The following is a 13,007-nucleotide window of genomic DNA, read 5'->3' as shown; positions in this document are numbered from 1 at the left end:
ACTGGAAAAAACTCTTAGCTTAGTATTGACGTTTGGGATGTTTAAGGTTGAAGTATCCCACACATGATTTCAACTTCAGGCAAATGCTTTTTTACTTTAATGCAGATGTCTTTCCTAAGAACATCTGCAAGGTCGTTTTTTAAAACTTACGGGGAACATATGCAGAATGAATGTGTTTGAAAACTTTTTCCTCCTGACTCCTGTGGTATCATCTCTTCTTTGAAAATGTAGATGTCTCCTGCATTATAAAACCACAAATTATAAGCATATCTAAGGCTGTCCTTGTAGTGTCACTGAAAGAAAAGAGAGAGAATGAAAGTCTGGAAATGTGCAATATGCAGGAAATTCAATCCAACTGATCTAGAACTTTGATAGCAAAGCAGAGCCCCTTATCAGAGCCACTCAGTTTAACTATGCCCCATTTAATATGGTCCTGACAGCTTAGGGTATATCTTCAGTGTACAGAAGTACAAAAAACTCTACACGTTGCTTCTACAATTTCTTTCTAGCTTACTATTTTCTAATGCTGCAATAATTTGCTGTGCTTTTTGCCTGTCATTTTGTGAAATCTTTCTAAATGCAGCAATAATAGTCATTTAGGACTTTAAGTATATCTTCAAGAAACATACTGCCTTTTATCAGGGAACTACAAAGATTGTCTTTAATATATATAAATAAAGGAGAAATACTAATTATACTATTTAGTTTCTAAGGACCTGTTAGTCACGGGGAAAAGGCATTACCTGTCCTATACCATACACTCTTGTTCACTGGGAATCAAAGTATTTTTTGTATTGTTTTTGAAGATTAAGTTACATTATGTGCTTCATCTATTTGATATTTCTATATTGCATTTTTTGTGGCACTTTATTCCTGAAAGAAATATCTAGTGCCAAAAGACTAAAGACATCTAGAATAACGAGATTTAAAACGTACTTACAGTTCTTAATGCTGATTTAGGAAAGAGATATACCTCAAGATTCCACAGTATGTGATGTTTCATTTATCCTCCAAATTTCTGCAAGAAAAACAATATAATGTCTTTAAATTCAAAGTTCATGCATCTAATTACTATCATTTCCAGTTATTCTTTGGTGTCTGCTTACTTTGAAGAAGATTGCAAAGGACTGGGAGATAGCTGTGACTGAAAACAGTCACATGCAGTAGAATGGCTTGTTGTGCATTTTTTTTGCTTGTTGAAAGACAAAATGAATGCTGTTGGAGAAAACAGCATAAATTTTTTGAAAAGCCCTAAACTAAGAAGATTTCTTGTTTAAGAATTTTTTGAACAATGCAAAGTGCATTCAGACATTTGGGTTCAGTATGGAAGCTGCTGTATTTCAAAACCGCTTTTCATATATAGACTGCTGCTTTAAATCCTGGCCATAACGTTTTTTAGCATTAATTTTCTAGCAAGTTTTTCCTTTAAAGCCTATTTAATTTTTGATGATTAAATCTCTTCTCTTATGATGTGCCAGGTAAAGACTTGGGGTACTATTATGCCATAACATATGCACCAATTACCTCTGATTTCTGTTCATGCAAAGAACGTTATTGCTTGACTGCCACTGGATTTATGGAAAAAGAAATGTTCCACCAATGGTGGCCTTGTGCATTCACCTTCAGAGGGATACGCTTCCCGTTAGTGTTCATCAAAAAAGCACTTTGCTCTAAAGGCCAGCCAACAGAAATACATAATCCTTTAGCCCACACCAAGGATATTCCACATTCTCGAATACTTTTTCATGTCCTGCGCTGGAGCTTAAGGTGAGATACAGTCATTTTTGTGCTGCGCTGCTTCATTTCATCTTTATGATTTTATTACAGCCCAGTGTAATTTAGAAAAGCCATGGGCTTTACTTTGTGAGGTGGAAATGTGGCACCAAAATCAAGACACCAGGAGTTTTGTATAGCACTGTCTGTCTTCAGTCTGTGTGTTTGGGGAATATCCAGAGATCTATCCTAATATTGTGAAATGTCACAGCAGCAGCAAGCCACAGACTGCCATGCAGTCTGCAAATGCGAGAAATTGTTCTACCCGTAATTCGATGCCAAATGATCACATACTCTCCTCTTCATTTTCCATAGCCCGAAGAGCATCATTTCAGAGAAAAAAGATGTAATCAAATCTTTGGGATTAAGAGATTATAAATTGACTTTTATAAATACAGAGAGCAAGTCTGTCATGTCTTACTGAGACTAGTCACAAGAGGTCAATAGGACTACTTGTGTAAGCCAGACAAGCAGAATATATGCTATGATCAAAGATATGTCATGCAAATTATGATAAATTCTACTGGGTTAGATTACAGAACATATTTAATGTTATCGTGAATGTGCCGTAAGTGGTTTAAAACAGCAGAGAGTGATTAACAAATAATTTAAGATCTCCGAGATATTGAAAGTAATTTTTTCTGCAGTGCTGGCTTTCCTCCTCTCATCACCCTGAAAATATCTTCATTCCTGTTCGATTTATGTAGCATGGCAGAAAAATATGTCCCTGGATCTGAATTATGGCCTCTGATGGCATTTAATGGAGGGAGTTTTCACTGTATGCTAGAAAGATACTGAGATTATATATACACTTTGGAAGTAGGAGTGCAGAAGAACAGATCAAAAATATGCCTTCATCTGAAAAACAGAGTATCTGAGGGATTTGAATAGCACATACTTGAGTAACACATACACGCTCTTAGTGTGCACTGCATTCTTAAATGAAGTTTTTCTCTCTGTTTAGCTAATAAATGCTTTTAAACAAAGGTGGAAACAAAAACACTAAAGTATTTGCAAACTGAACTAGAGAGATACCACATCACATATTAAGTTCACATTTTTTTAGCATAAGATCCAAGACATGCTATTTCTCGAGAGGAGCAAATAAGAGGTCAGGAGACCTGAGCATAATTCTTTTTTTTTTCTTCTTTTTTAATGCAGAAAAATACTTTTCCTTTTGAGGAATTGCATCTTCCAGGTGTATTTTTTGACAGCTGCATTTTGTGACTTTATATGAAGTTAAACTTGATATTCTCAGATATCCTTCAAGGCTATATACTTCCACTTTTAGCTGCCCTGCAACTTTGCTCTGGTTTATTTCTGAAAAGATATTCTGTAGTTACCATGAAGCAGCATAAACGGAGTCACAGATATTCTTCACTTTTGTCGTTGTACTATGTACAGGCTAAAGTAGTCACAGAAAACCTGCAAGAAGAAGAGGAGGACACCATGACAAGGACTACATGTCAGAGTCATGTGATAGGTACAAAATTATATTTTACACTGGATTTTATTGCTGTCTCAGTTCTTGGAAAAAAAAAAAACCCATGTTTAATTCTCATTTCTCTTATTTGTTTGCCCACCTAATGCCAGCTTTAGCATTCATTTGGCTCTGTCCCTGGATAGCCAGTTTTTACCAGCTATATCAAAAATGAGTACACACTATTACCTATTGTGGAACAATGCAATGCTTGACAGAAGGGCTTTGGAATCAGGCTATGAAAGATCATTTCAGCCTCCAAAAGCAGTCGGTTTCATATAGTGACTTAACTCAAGGATTGTTGTGCGTGATACTTTCAGTGAGAATAATACTGATATACTGTAACTCTGTTATCTGGCCTTGAATTAGTAAAAGTCAGAACAGAATTCTGAATAGCAGAATAATTACTGTGCTAAACAAAACCAGGAGTAGCAAACCAGGTGTCTGTTCAGAATGCCGTAAAACTGTTATTGAAAATAAAGTTGCCACTGCTCTACACTTTCCAGCAGTGTCTGCCCTGCTTCTTGATTGGCATGTAGTAATTGTTAACCTCAGTACATGTTAAAATATCTAGTAGACCATGGAGGACAAAACGGAGGTCTGTTTGATATCTGTATTAGAGCAGTATGTCACCAATATAAGGAACTGACTCTGAATGAGAAGGATTCTCCTTCAGCAAGTTCCCTTTGCAGGCAGAGACTGCAGCAATAGTTAAAATCTGATTCGGTGTTTTCAGGACACTCTAAGTGATTTTGTTAGCCAGAAGCTCTTTCATTTCCCTAGTACTGTCAGCCCAGCAAGTGGGGCTGAACAGAGATATCATGTCAAAACACATTTCTCTTTGGGGTAGCAGGAAAACGTTTGTGTGCTTTATTGACTTGTACATCCTCTTCAGTCCCAAATTCAGTCCCAAATAAACTCTGGCTGCCTTACTTGCAGAATAGATCCCTAAACTCTTCCCTCTCTAAGAACTCAGCCATAACGTGGCTCCATTACAGAAACTAAATGACAAGAATGCAATGTAAGACTCTGAGGGGATTCTGCGACTGGCTAGGCACGAGCCCTGAAAAGTGAAATACATGTTCCTCACTCTGTGAATAAAAGACTTACTTTTTGTTGTTAGAAATTGGCCAAAAGAGATTGACTCACTCAAGGTTGTTCAGAATTATTTTTCATCAGACAAATAATTATTCTGTCTCCACTCCAAAACTCTGAAGACTTTTAGTTTGAATTCATGTGAAATGTTTGGGTTTAATTTTTTAATCTAGATACTGAATAAGAAAAAAAACCCAGATATTTGCAGAGCCTTTTTCTGAGAAGACTTCATTGCTTCCCTGGTGTAATTGATGGTTGTGGCTGAGACCTAATTGCTATGTATTTCAATATAGTACTTTGTTATTGGGTTATATTACTTTGTTATTGGGTCCTGTAATATGTAATGCAGGTGGGATTTGAGAGCGTTAATATTTTGCTCCTCCCACAGGCACTAAATCTGTCTCTGACGGGACATAGTGGTTATGGAGCAGGTTGGTTGGCATTCCCCAAAGTCAGACTTCAGTCGTGCCTTGGGTTCGTGAGGCCCTCAGTTAGCTGGGAGAGGTGATCACTGTGGGTCCAGCCCTCCTATGGCCCAAAGTCCTTTTTCTTCACGTTTTTCAGGGCTGATGACACGGATAAAGTGACAGGTAGGTCTGTGGCCTGGGTCTATACAAGTCCACAGTATGTAGTGCTGCAGAATGCCAGGGAGTGCTGCCCTTGGGAAATTCCTATAGCTCGTATAAAGACCTTTCCGTCATCTGAATTATGACAATTGCAAAAGCATCTTCTTTTCCCTAGACAAAAGGGAATTCCCTGGATTTAAACTGAAAGAGGGCAGATTTAGGTTAGATATAAGAAAGAAATTTTTCACTCTGAGAGTGGTGAGGCAGTGGAACAGGTTGCCCAGAGAAGTTGTGGATGCCCCATCCCTGGCAGTGTTCAAGGCCAGGTTGGATGAGGCTTTGGGCAACCTGGTGTAGTGGAGGGCAGAGGGGTTGGAACTAGATGATCTTTAAGGTCCCTTCCAACCCAAACCATTCTATGATTCTATGATCTCTTAAAGGCTCAACACAGGATGCCAGCTATCCCTGTTCTGCCTTGTCAAACCATCTAGAATAGCTCAAGGAGTTTGTTCTGAGGATCTAGTTCTTAATATCAGGAAACTCTGATGATGGGAGACATTATGTGCAATAGGCAGCATCGACACAGTAGAAATAATAGAAGTCTAAGCAAATTTATTAGTGTTAGCACAGTGAGTCCTAATGCAGAATGTACCAGTCATTACTTATCTCAGCAGGACAAGCCCAAGCCTGGGAAATTAGAAGAATGGATCTAAGTGCACTTCCTGAATACTCCTGAATCAGTATTGTGCTGTCTTTTATTCCACTCTCATCAGCCTATGTTTTATCTTACATTGGTGGTTTTGCTGCAGTATGTCCACATTGCTCTTTGTGGATAGAAAACTTTCCTAGATCTTGTTCAGATTCTTTTACCAAACTCTTTGATAGAGGTTCTGGCATTTTTTTGATACAAAGTATTTCATAGAAAGATACTGATTTTTTTCAAGACCGAAACTCCATGCAGCTTTAAGAAACGTTCATTTGGAACATTTTCCATGTCAGTTTGCGATATTTACTCAAAACCATACACAACGAAGAATTTGTGACAATTATAAAGAACTTGTTGGTAAGGAGTTTTACCTGAGATGTGAGAGCACCAAATTTGGCTTTCTTTGTTGTCAACTCTGAAGCTTCTGGTTGTCAGAAGCAGAAGGGAGTAATACAGGGGGACAGCTCTGTAAACGCTATACCTTGCTGCCATGTCAAGCACATGATAGTGAGCCAGGTCCTTCGTCTGATCAAAGAGGGCAGTTCATGTCCTGGTGGAGGCTTTTGCTCTGTTGTTTTCATAGAACAGTTTCACAGTGTTAGAGGTTCTTCCAGAACAGGAATATCTTTGAAATCTTGAAGATTCATTTCTTACTGCATTTTTCACCATCATAAGCAGTTGTTTTAAGAAAGCAAAGTTCACCGTGGTTTTATAGCTGTACTTTAATGAGTTTATTCTACTGGTTTTGATTTGAACAGTTAACAAAATAGAGCTGAATGTATAGAAGCTGTAGAAAGGCTATGATTAAGCAAGGAAGATGTTCTTTACAGAATAGGAAAAACACGTGTTGCTGCAGTTGTGTCGCTGAAACCAGGACAAGTTGTCGCTGTAAAGTACCTAAATTGACATCAGTTCTGCCCAGTTAGCTAATAAACAAGAGACATATAACTGAACAGTCTTCAAGGTTGGTATTGTGTAAGACAATGCTGGTTCATCACTTTCTAATAATGAGATACTTACTCCTGGGTGTGTTAAGCAAAAAACCTGTAAAATGCCAGTTGCTAGGTCTTTAATTCATTGTCAGTTGTTCATCTAAACAAATTTAAGTATTTTGCTGACTCTTTGGATTTGCTAAATTGAAAAAATACAAGAATGCATAGTATAAAATTTTTCTTCTAGTATACCTATATCTCAGGAACACATGATGATGAACACATGTGATGCAGTCATTTGTATTGTGCTATATTGTACTTAAAAATATATTTAAAACATAAAAAAAAAAAAACCCAAAAACAAAAATATGTTATACCCTGGATGCTTTTGCTGTAGTGTCAGTGAGGATGCCAAATGTGGCCCTGGCAGCACACATGCTGCCTGTACTCCCACTTCCCACAGACAGGAGACCTGGGAATCCATGAGTATCACTTTCAGGTCCAGTCATCTTCAGAGCTCCTTCCTCAAGCCCTTTGTAATAAAGTAGTTGGGTTTTGAAAGAGTGATGTAGTGGGAAATGCTGAAGTACCTAAGAAGAGAAAGGACACAATAAAAAGTTTGACTTTCCCTTCATGTCATGAGACACTCCCCAGCTTGGACAGGTATGGCAGGGTCTCCAAATACTCCTATAAATAAAAGTCTTTCATTGAAGGCAAAGACAATGTATGAAGCTCCTGACAGCATTGCTCCCATGTAAATATTAAAAAGCCTTCATTTTACAAAGAAAAAGAATTCTGTTTCCCCTAAGGGAGCAGAAGTATAAGTGTTTGTCTTGAATTTCCCTGTTGTCACAATGACCAAAAATACTACAAGACAGTTACAAATGACACCTTTACATAGAGAAGTCAATAATTGGACATCCTGAGAAGAAAAAAGCTTTTGTGAGAAAGTTTAATGTTTCATATTTCAAGTACTGTTTCAAATTAGCAGCCACTCCTGGAAAAGTGTGATTGTATTAATTATAATGTATTAAGAGTTTTCATTGATAAACAGCTTCAAGAGAAAAGCCAAAAATCCATGGCACAAGCAAACAAATGCTGATTACTGAAGAATTAATTCTTGCAGACAACTTCACATGAGAATACTATGGTATACAGTAACCATGTGTCTTTGTCATACCAAAGAAAGTTTCCTTGATTGTAATAATCATCTGTTAAGGCTAAAATACAGGCACCTTGAAGGAGCAAAAGTATTTTTTGCTCTACAAGTATTAAAAGGTTCCTACACATATTAAAAGGTTCCTGATCTTGTTTCCTTTTTGGAAATGTATATCTGTAATGAAGTGGAAAGTTAGTCGTAATTAATCATATAATTCTGCAGTATTGATGCAAACCTATGCTGAGGCTGAAGGAGGAAAGTGTGCTGTTTTCTCAGACATTAACACTTTGAATCATAGAATCATAGATTGGCATAGGCTGGAAGGGACCTCAGAGATCATCTAATCCAACTTCCCTGTCATGGGCAGGGACACCTCTCAACTAGATCAGCCTACTCAAGGCTCTGTCCAACTTAGCCTTGAACACCTCCAGGGAGGGGACATCCACAACTTCTCTGGTCAATTTATTCCAAAGTCTTACCACCCTCGTACTGAAGAACTTCTTCCTAAAATCTAATCTAAATCTGTTCTGCTTCAACTTAAACCCATTTCTCCTTGTCCTATCAGTGGACACTCTTGTAAAAAGTCCCTCCCCAGCCTTCCTGTAGGTTCCCTTCAGGTATTGGAAGGCAGCTATTAGGTCCCCCCGAAGTCTTCTCTTTTCAAGGCTGAACAATCCCAGCTCCCACAACCTGTCCTCGTAGCAGAGGTGCTCCAGCCCCTGGATCATATTTGTGGCCCTCCTCTGAATATGCTTCAACAGATCTATGTCTCTCTTATGGTGGGGACACCAGAACTGGACACAGTATTCGAGGTGGGGTCTCACAAGAGCAGAGTAAAGGGGGAGAATCACCTCTCTTGACCTGCTGACCACACTTCTCTTGATACATCCCAGGATGCGGTTGGCCGTCTGGGCCACATGAGCGCACTGCCGGCTCATGTTGAGCTTCTCATCTATAAACACCCCCAAATCCTTCTCTTCAGGGCTACTCTCAACCCACTCTGTGCCCAGTTTGTATTTGTGCCTAGGATTGGCCCAACCCAGGTGAAGGACCTTGCATTTTGACTCATGCAGTTTGCACTGGCCCATTTCTCGAGCCTATCAAGGTCTCTCTGGATGGCATCTCTTCCCTCAAGTGGGTCCACGGCACCACACAGCTTGGTGTCGTCGGCAAACTTACTGAGGGTGCACTCAATGCTGTCATCCATGTTGCTGACAAAGATGTTGAACAGCACTGGACCCAGAACAGACCCCTGAGGGACACCGCTTGACACTGGTCTCCATGTAGACATCACACCATTGACCACTACACTTTAAGTGCAACCATCCAGCCAGTTCTTTATCCACCAAGTGGTCCATCTGTCAAATCCCTGTCTCTCCATTTTAGAGACAAGGATGTCATGTGGGACAGTGTCAAACAACTTGCACAAGTCCAGGAAAATTACATCCATTGCTTTACCCATGTCAGCCAGTGCTGTAGCTTTGTCGTAGAAGGCCACTAAATTAGTCAGGCATGACTTGCCCCTAGTGAAGCCATGTTGGCTGTCACCAACCACTTGGTTATTTTTTATGTGCCTTAGTACAGCTACCAGAAGAATCTGTTCCATGATTTTACCTGGCACAGAGGTAAGGCTGACTGGTCTGTAATTTCCCGGGTTGTCCTTGGTCCCTTTTTTAAAGATGGGGGTTATGTTTGCCCTTTTCCAATCACTTTGGTGATTTACCAAACCTCAAGTTTGAAAACTGCATGCTAATCATTTCTTTGGGTCCAGTTTCCTTTTCTCTTCGTCACCCCAAATAAGTGACAAATTTGCTAAAGAAGCGAGTCAACATTGAATATACTTTTTGCTTATGATGCACTCAAGCTTCACACAAAACACAATCTCAGCATATATTCACCAGCCTGAACAGGCTGATGAGAGGTGTCTGAGAAGGTTTCAAGTCTATTCTTAAATTTATACTCAGGTTTCAATACAAAGAAAGAGATTTTTTTTTATTGTCACAGATATTTCTATGTGTATTCACCATAGTGGGTTTCCAGTGGTCATTCTAACCTTAGCAATTCCTAAATGATTCATTCAAACAAGCACTTCTGGTCGAAGTGGGTCGTGGCAATCCCAGGCATAAATACAGACTGGGTGGTGATTGGATCGAGAGCAGCCCTGAGGAGAAGGACTTGGGAGTACTGGTGGACGAGAAGCTCAATATGAGCCGGCAATGTGCTCTTGCGGCCCAGAAGGCCAACCGCGTCCTGGGCTGCATCAAGAGGAGCGTGGCCAGCAGGTCGAGAGAGGTGATTCTCCCCCTCTACTCTGCCCTTGTGAGACCTCACTTGGAGTACTGCGTCCAGTTCTGGAGCCCCCAACATAAGAAGGACATGGACCAGTTGGAGAGGGTCCAGAGGAGGGCCACGAAGATGATAAGAGGGCTGGAGCACCTTTCCTATGAGGACAGGCTGAAAGAGTTGGGGCTGTTCAGCCTGGAGAAGAGGAGGCTCCGGGGTGACCTTATAGCGGTCTTCCAGTACCTCAAGGGGGCCTACAGGAAAGATGGGGAGAGGCTGTTCAGGAGGGCCAGTTATGATAGGACAAGGGGTAATGGTTTTAAAATAGAGGGAGGTAGGTTCAGGTTGGATATTAGGAAAAAATTTTTTACTATGAGAGTGGTAGAACACTGGAACAGGTTGCCCAGAGAGGTGGTGGATGCTCCATCCCTGGAGACGTTCAAGGCCAGGTTGGACAAGGCCCTGAGCAACCTGATCTAGTTGGAGATATCCCTGTTCCTTGCAGGGGGGTTGGACTAGATGACCTTTGAAGGTCCCTTCCAGCCCTAACCATTCTATGATTCTATGAAAGCACTGAAGTTCAGGGAGTACATGAAAGCATGAACAGTTCATCTAAAGGATTTATTTTACTGAATGGGAAAGTTTTTGCTTTCAACTGTTATCATTAATATGTCACTGGTTGAACTAAAAGGCCAGATTAATTCTTTAATAAAAGCCTGTTGACCTTTGACATCAGGGACATCACTGCAGGTAGGTTTTGTCCTTGGAATGACATCACTGGTAAAAATAAAACAAATTAAAAAATCCGAATAGACCTGAAGTTTGCTTGAGCATTGTGGGTACTCTAAAGAGCAAATTCTCAATAACGCAAGAATTGGTAGTAGCAATCCAAAATGCATTTGGGTGTTGTTGGTACTATCTGTTCCACTGGAACACAAGATACTACCTACTGAAATTGTATGGGAAGTTAATTCCCTGAGGCAGGCTGGGGTTAGAATCCTCAGTCAAAAGATTCACAGTTCTTGGAAAGAAATCTAACTGTGCCATTGACCTCTGTTCTTTGTTTGGAGTATTTCAGGTGAAATTCAGAGCCAGGTGAAGACTACAAAGATAAATGTAGTCAACATTTTTGAAACTTTGAAGACATTGGTCTTCTTTTTGTCAAATTTTCATTAGAGACCCAGGTCAGTTGCTCAAAATTGATTCATTCAACATTAAATAGGAACCTTATAGATACTGGCATTTCTGTAATACAGAGAAAACACCTGCAGATCCTTAAAAGGGTTTGGAAATTCTCTAGCTAGATAGAGGGTTGTACTTCCACACTATCAAAGCAACATTAAAAGTGCAGTGTAGACTTTGCTGCTTTGTGTTAGAACAAAAACACACACTGAGGTGAAGGGATTCTTTTGTAGCTCTGCTGTAGCCCAGCGCTCAATTCCATTAAAGTTCTTGATAATCATCTGCCTTGTAGCAGGCTTTATCATCGTCTTTTCTGCTTTCCAAGAACAACCTTGCAGAAGGGTTCTGCAGTTTAATTTAAAGGCAGTCTGGTCAGAAAAAGGAAGGTCTGCATTTTAAGCAACTTTTGGGAGATTTGTCTTCTTTAGAGAACATTTGGTTGACTCCCTTAGATGCCTAATGTTCCAGAAAGGAAATGTTTTTGGTTTGTATGTTGTGTTATGTTTTAAAGCCCACCCCTTTAAGCTTCATGTGCAGCAAAGAAACGTGATCAAACTACATTTTTAGTAGAAACCAGGAATGTCCATCACAGCAGGTTTTATAGATAAGTTGCTAGCAACTTGATAGCAGTTTTACAGATATACTGATAGCAAATACTGATAGCATATACTGTAGGACATACAACATGTTGTAGATGTAAGTGGATTTGACTTAAAATGAAACATCAGCATTATAATTATTTGTATTAAGGTATCAAAATACTAAGGATGATAGCCTTATCTATGTATTCTGATATGGTTTTATTCAGCACCCAGTAGCCATATTATGAAAATATATATTTGATAATAAAAAACCCCACTTCATAAACAGACTTTTCTATGAGGACAAGGACCTGCATTCTTTCTAGTACCCCAGGTAAATTTGTTTGTCTCTGACTCCTCTTTTCTTTCTGGTTCTTCTGTATGGTTTTCCTAGATATAACCAGTTACTGCCAAGATATTATTTTCTCACCTTTCCCCTCATGTTTGTTCTACCTTTATTGTTTAAAACTGGTGATCACTCTTTACTGCTTGTCTGGTGCCCCAGTATTCTCACTATCTGACTCCCCGTAAATGTAGACCATGACATAGAACCTGCCTTTTTGTTTCCATATTGATACAATTTCTAATCAACAGATCCTTGCTCCAGTGTCATCTGCCTTTTTTCTCTTGGTTTCTTTCTGAAATCTAGATCTGATGAACACTAGAACTGGAAAACTGTATTCAAGATTCAATTTCTGAATATGCCATTTAATGTACATACTCATAATACTTAATTAGAAGTTATCCAATTGCCTATTCCAAAACTTGATGAAAACAATAGCATTTCATCTGCTTGTTTACCAAGCTTGCACCAAGCTTCCAGTAAGAGAAGAAAAAATGCTGGACACCACTCTCTGCCAAACAAAAGACAGTTTTATCCACCATTATGTAAACTACTAAAACTTTGGGTGCTTTTACTGGAGTACTAAGTAAACAGCTATGGAATTCATGTTTTCTCGTTCTCAGGGAATGGAAATAGATGTGAAGGAAACAAGCCTGATTAATGTGGTAAATACATTAAGTCTGACATGCATCATCCTAAAACACGTCCATTAAGCCTGACATATTTGAGCAAACACATTTACATTAAAGAACCCTCAAATCCTGGAGACAAATTAGGTGAGGTCTGTAATGAGTTACTGAGATAAATGTAACCGAGTAAGTGACAGAGGAAAGATGGTGAACAAATTGATCTGCATTACAGCCTGTGCATTCAGTAAAGAGAGATGATCCACATCACTCTGGAGAGG

At 39.4% G+C, this 13,007-nt stretch overlaps 1 protein-coding gene across 2 annotated transcripts in view; it reads left to right on the top strand.

The window, feature by feature from the left end:
- Positions 1 to 13,007, top strand: part of NCKAP5 (NCK associated protein 5) — a 374,281-nt gene that overhangs the window by 314,265 nt on the left and 47,009 nt on the right. For both annotated transcript variants that reach the window (XM_086615799.1, XM_086615797.1), the window contains exon 14: positions 3,178 to 3,256. In XM_086615799.1, coding sequence (XP_086471925.1) covers positions 3,178 to 3,256 — 79 coding nt within the window. The remainder of the gene's footprint in view (positions 1 to 3,177; positions 3,257 to 13,007) is intronic.

Source organism: Tauraco erythrolophus, chromosome 8 (genome assembly GCF_009769465.1).
Source record: "Tauraco erythrolophus isolate bTauEry1 chromosome 8, bTauEry1.pri, whole genome shotgun sequence".
Classification (NCBI taxonomy): Eukaryota; Metazoa; Chordata; class Aves; order Musophagiformes; family Musophagidae; genus Tauraco; species Tauraco erythrolophus.
Note: the sequence above shows the minus strand (reverse complement) of the source record. Positions and strands in the feature narration are given on the sequence as shown.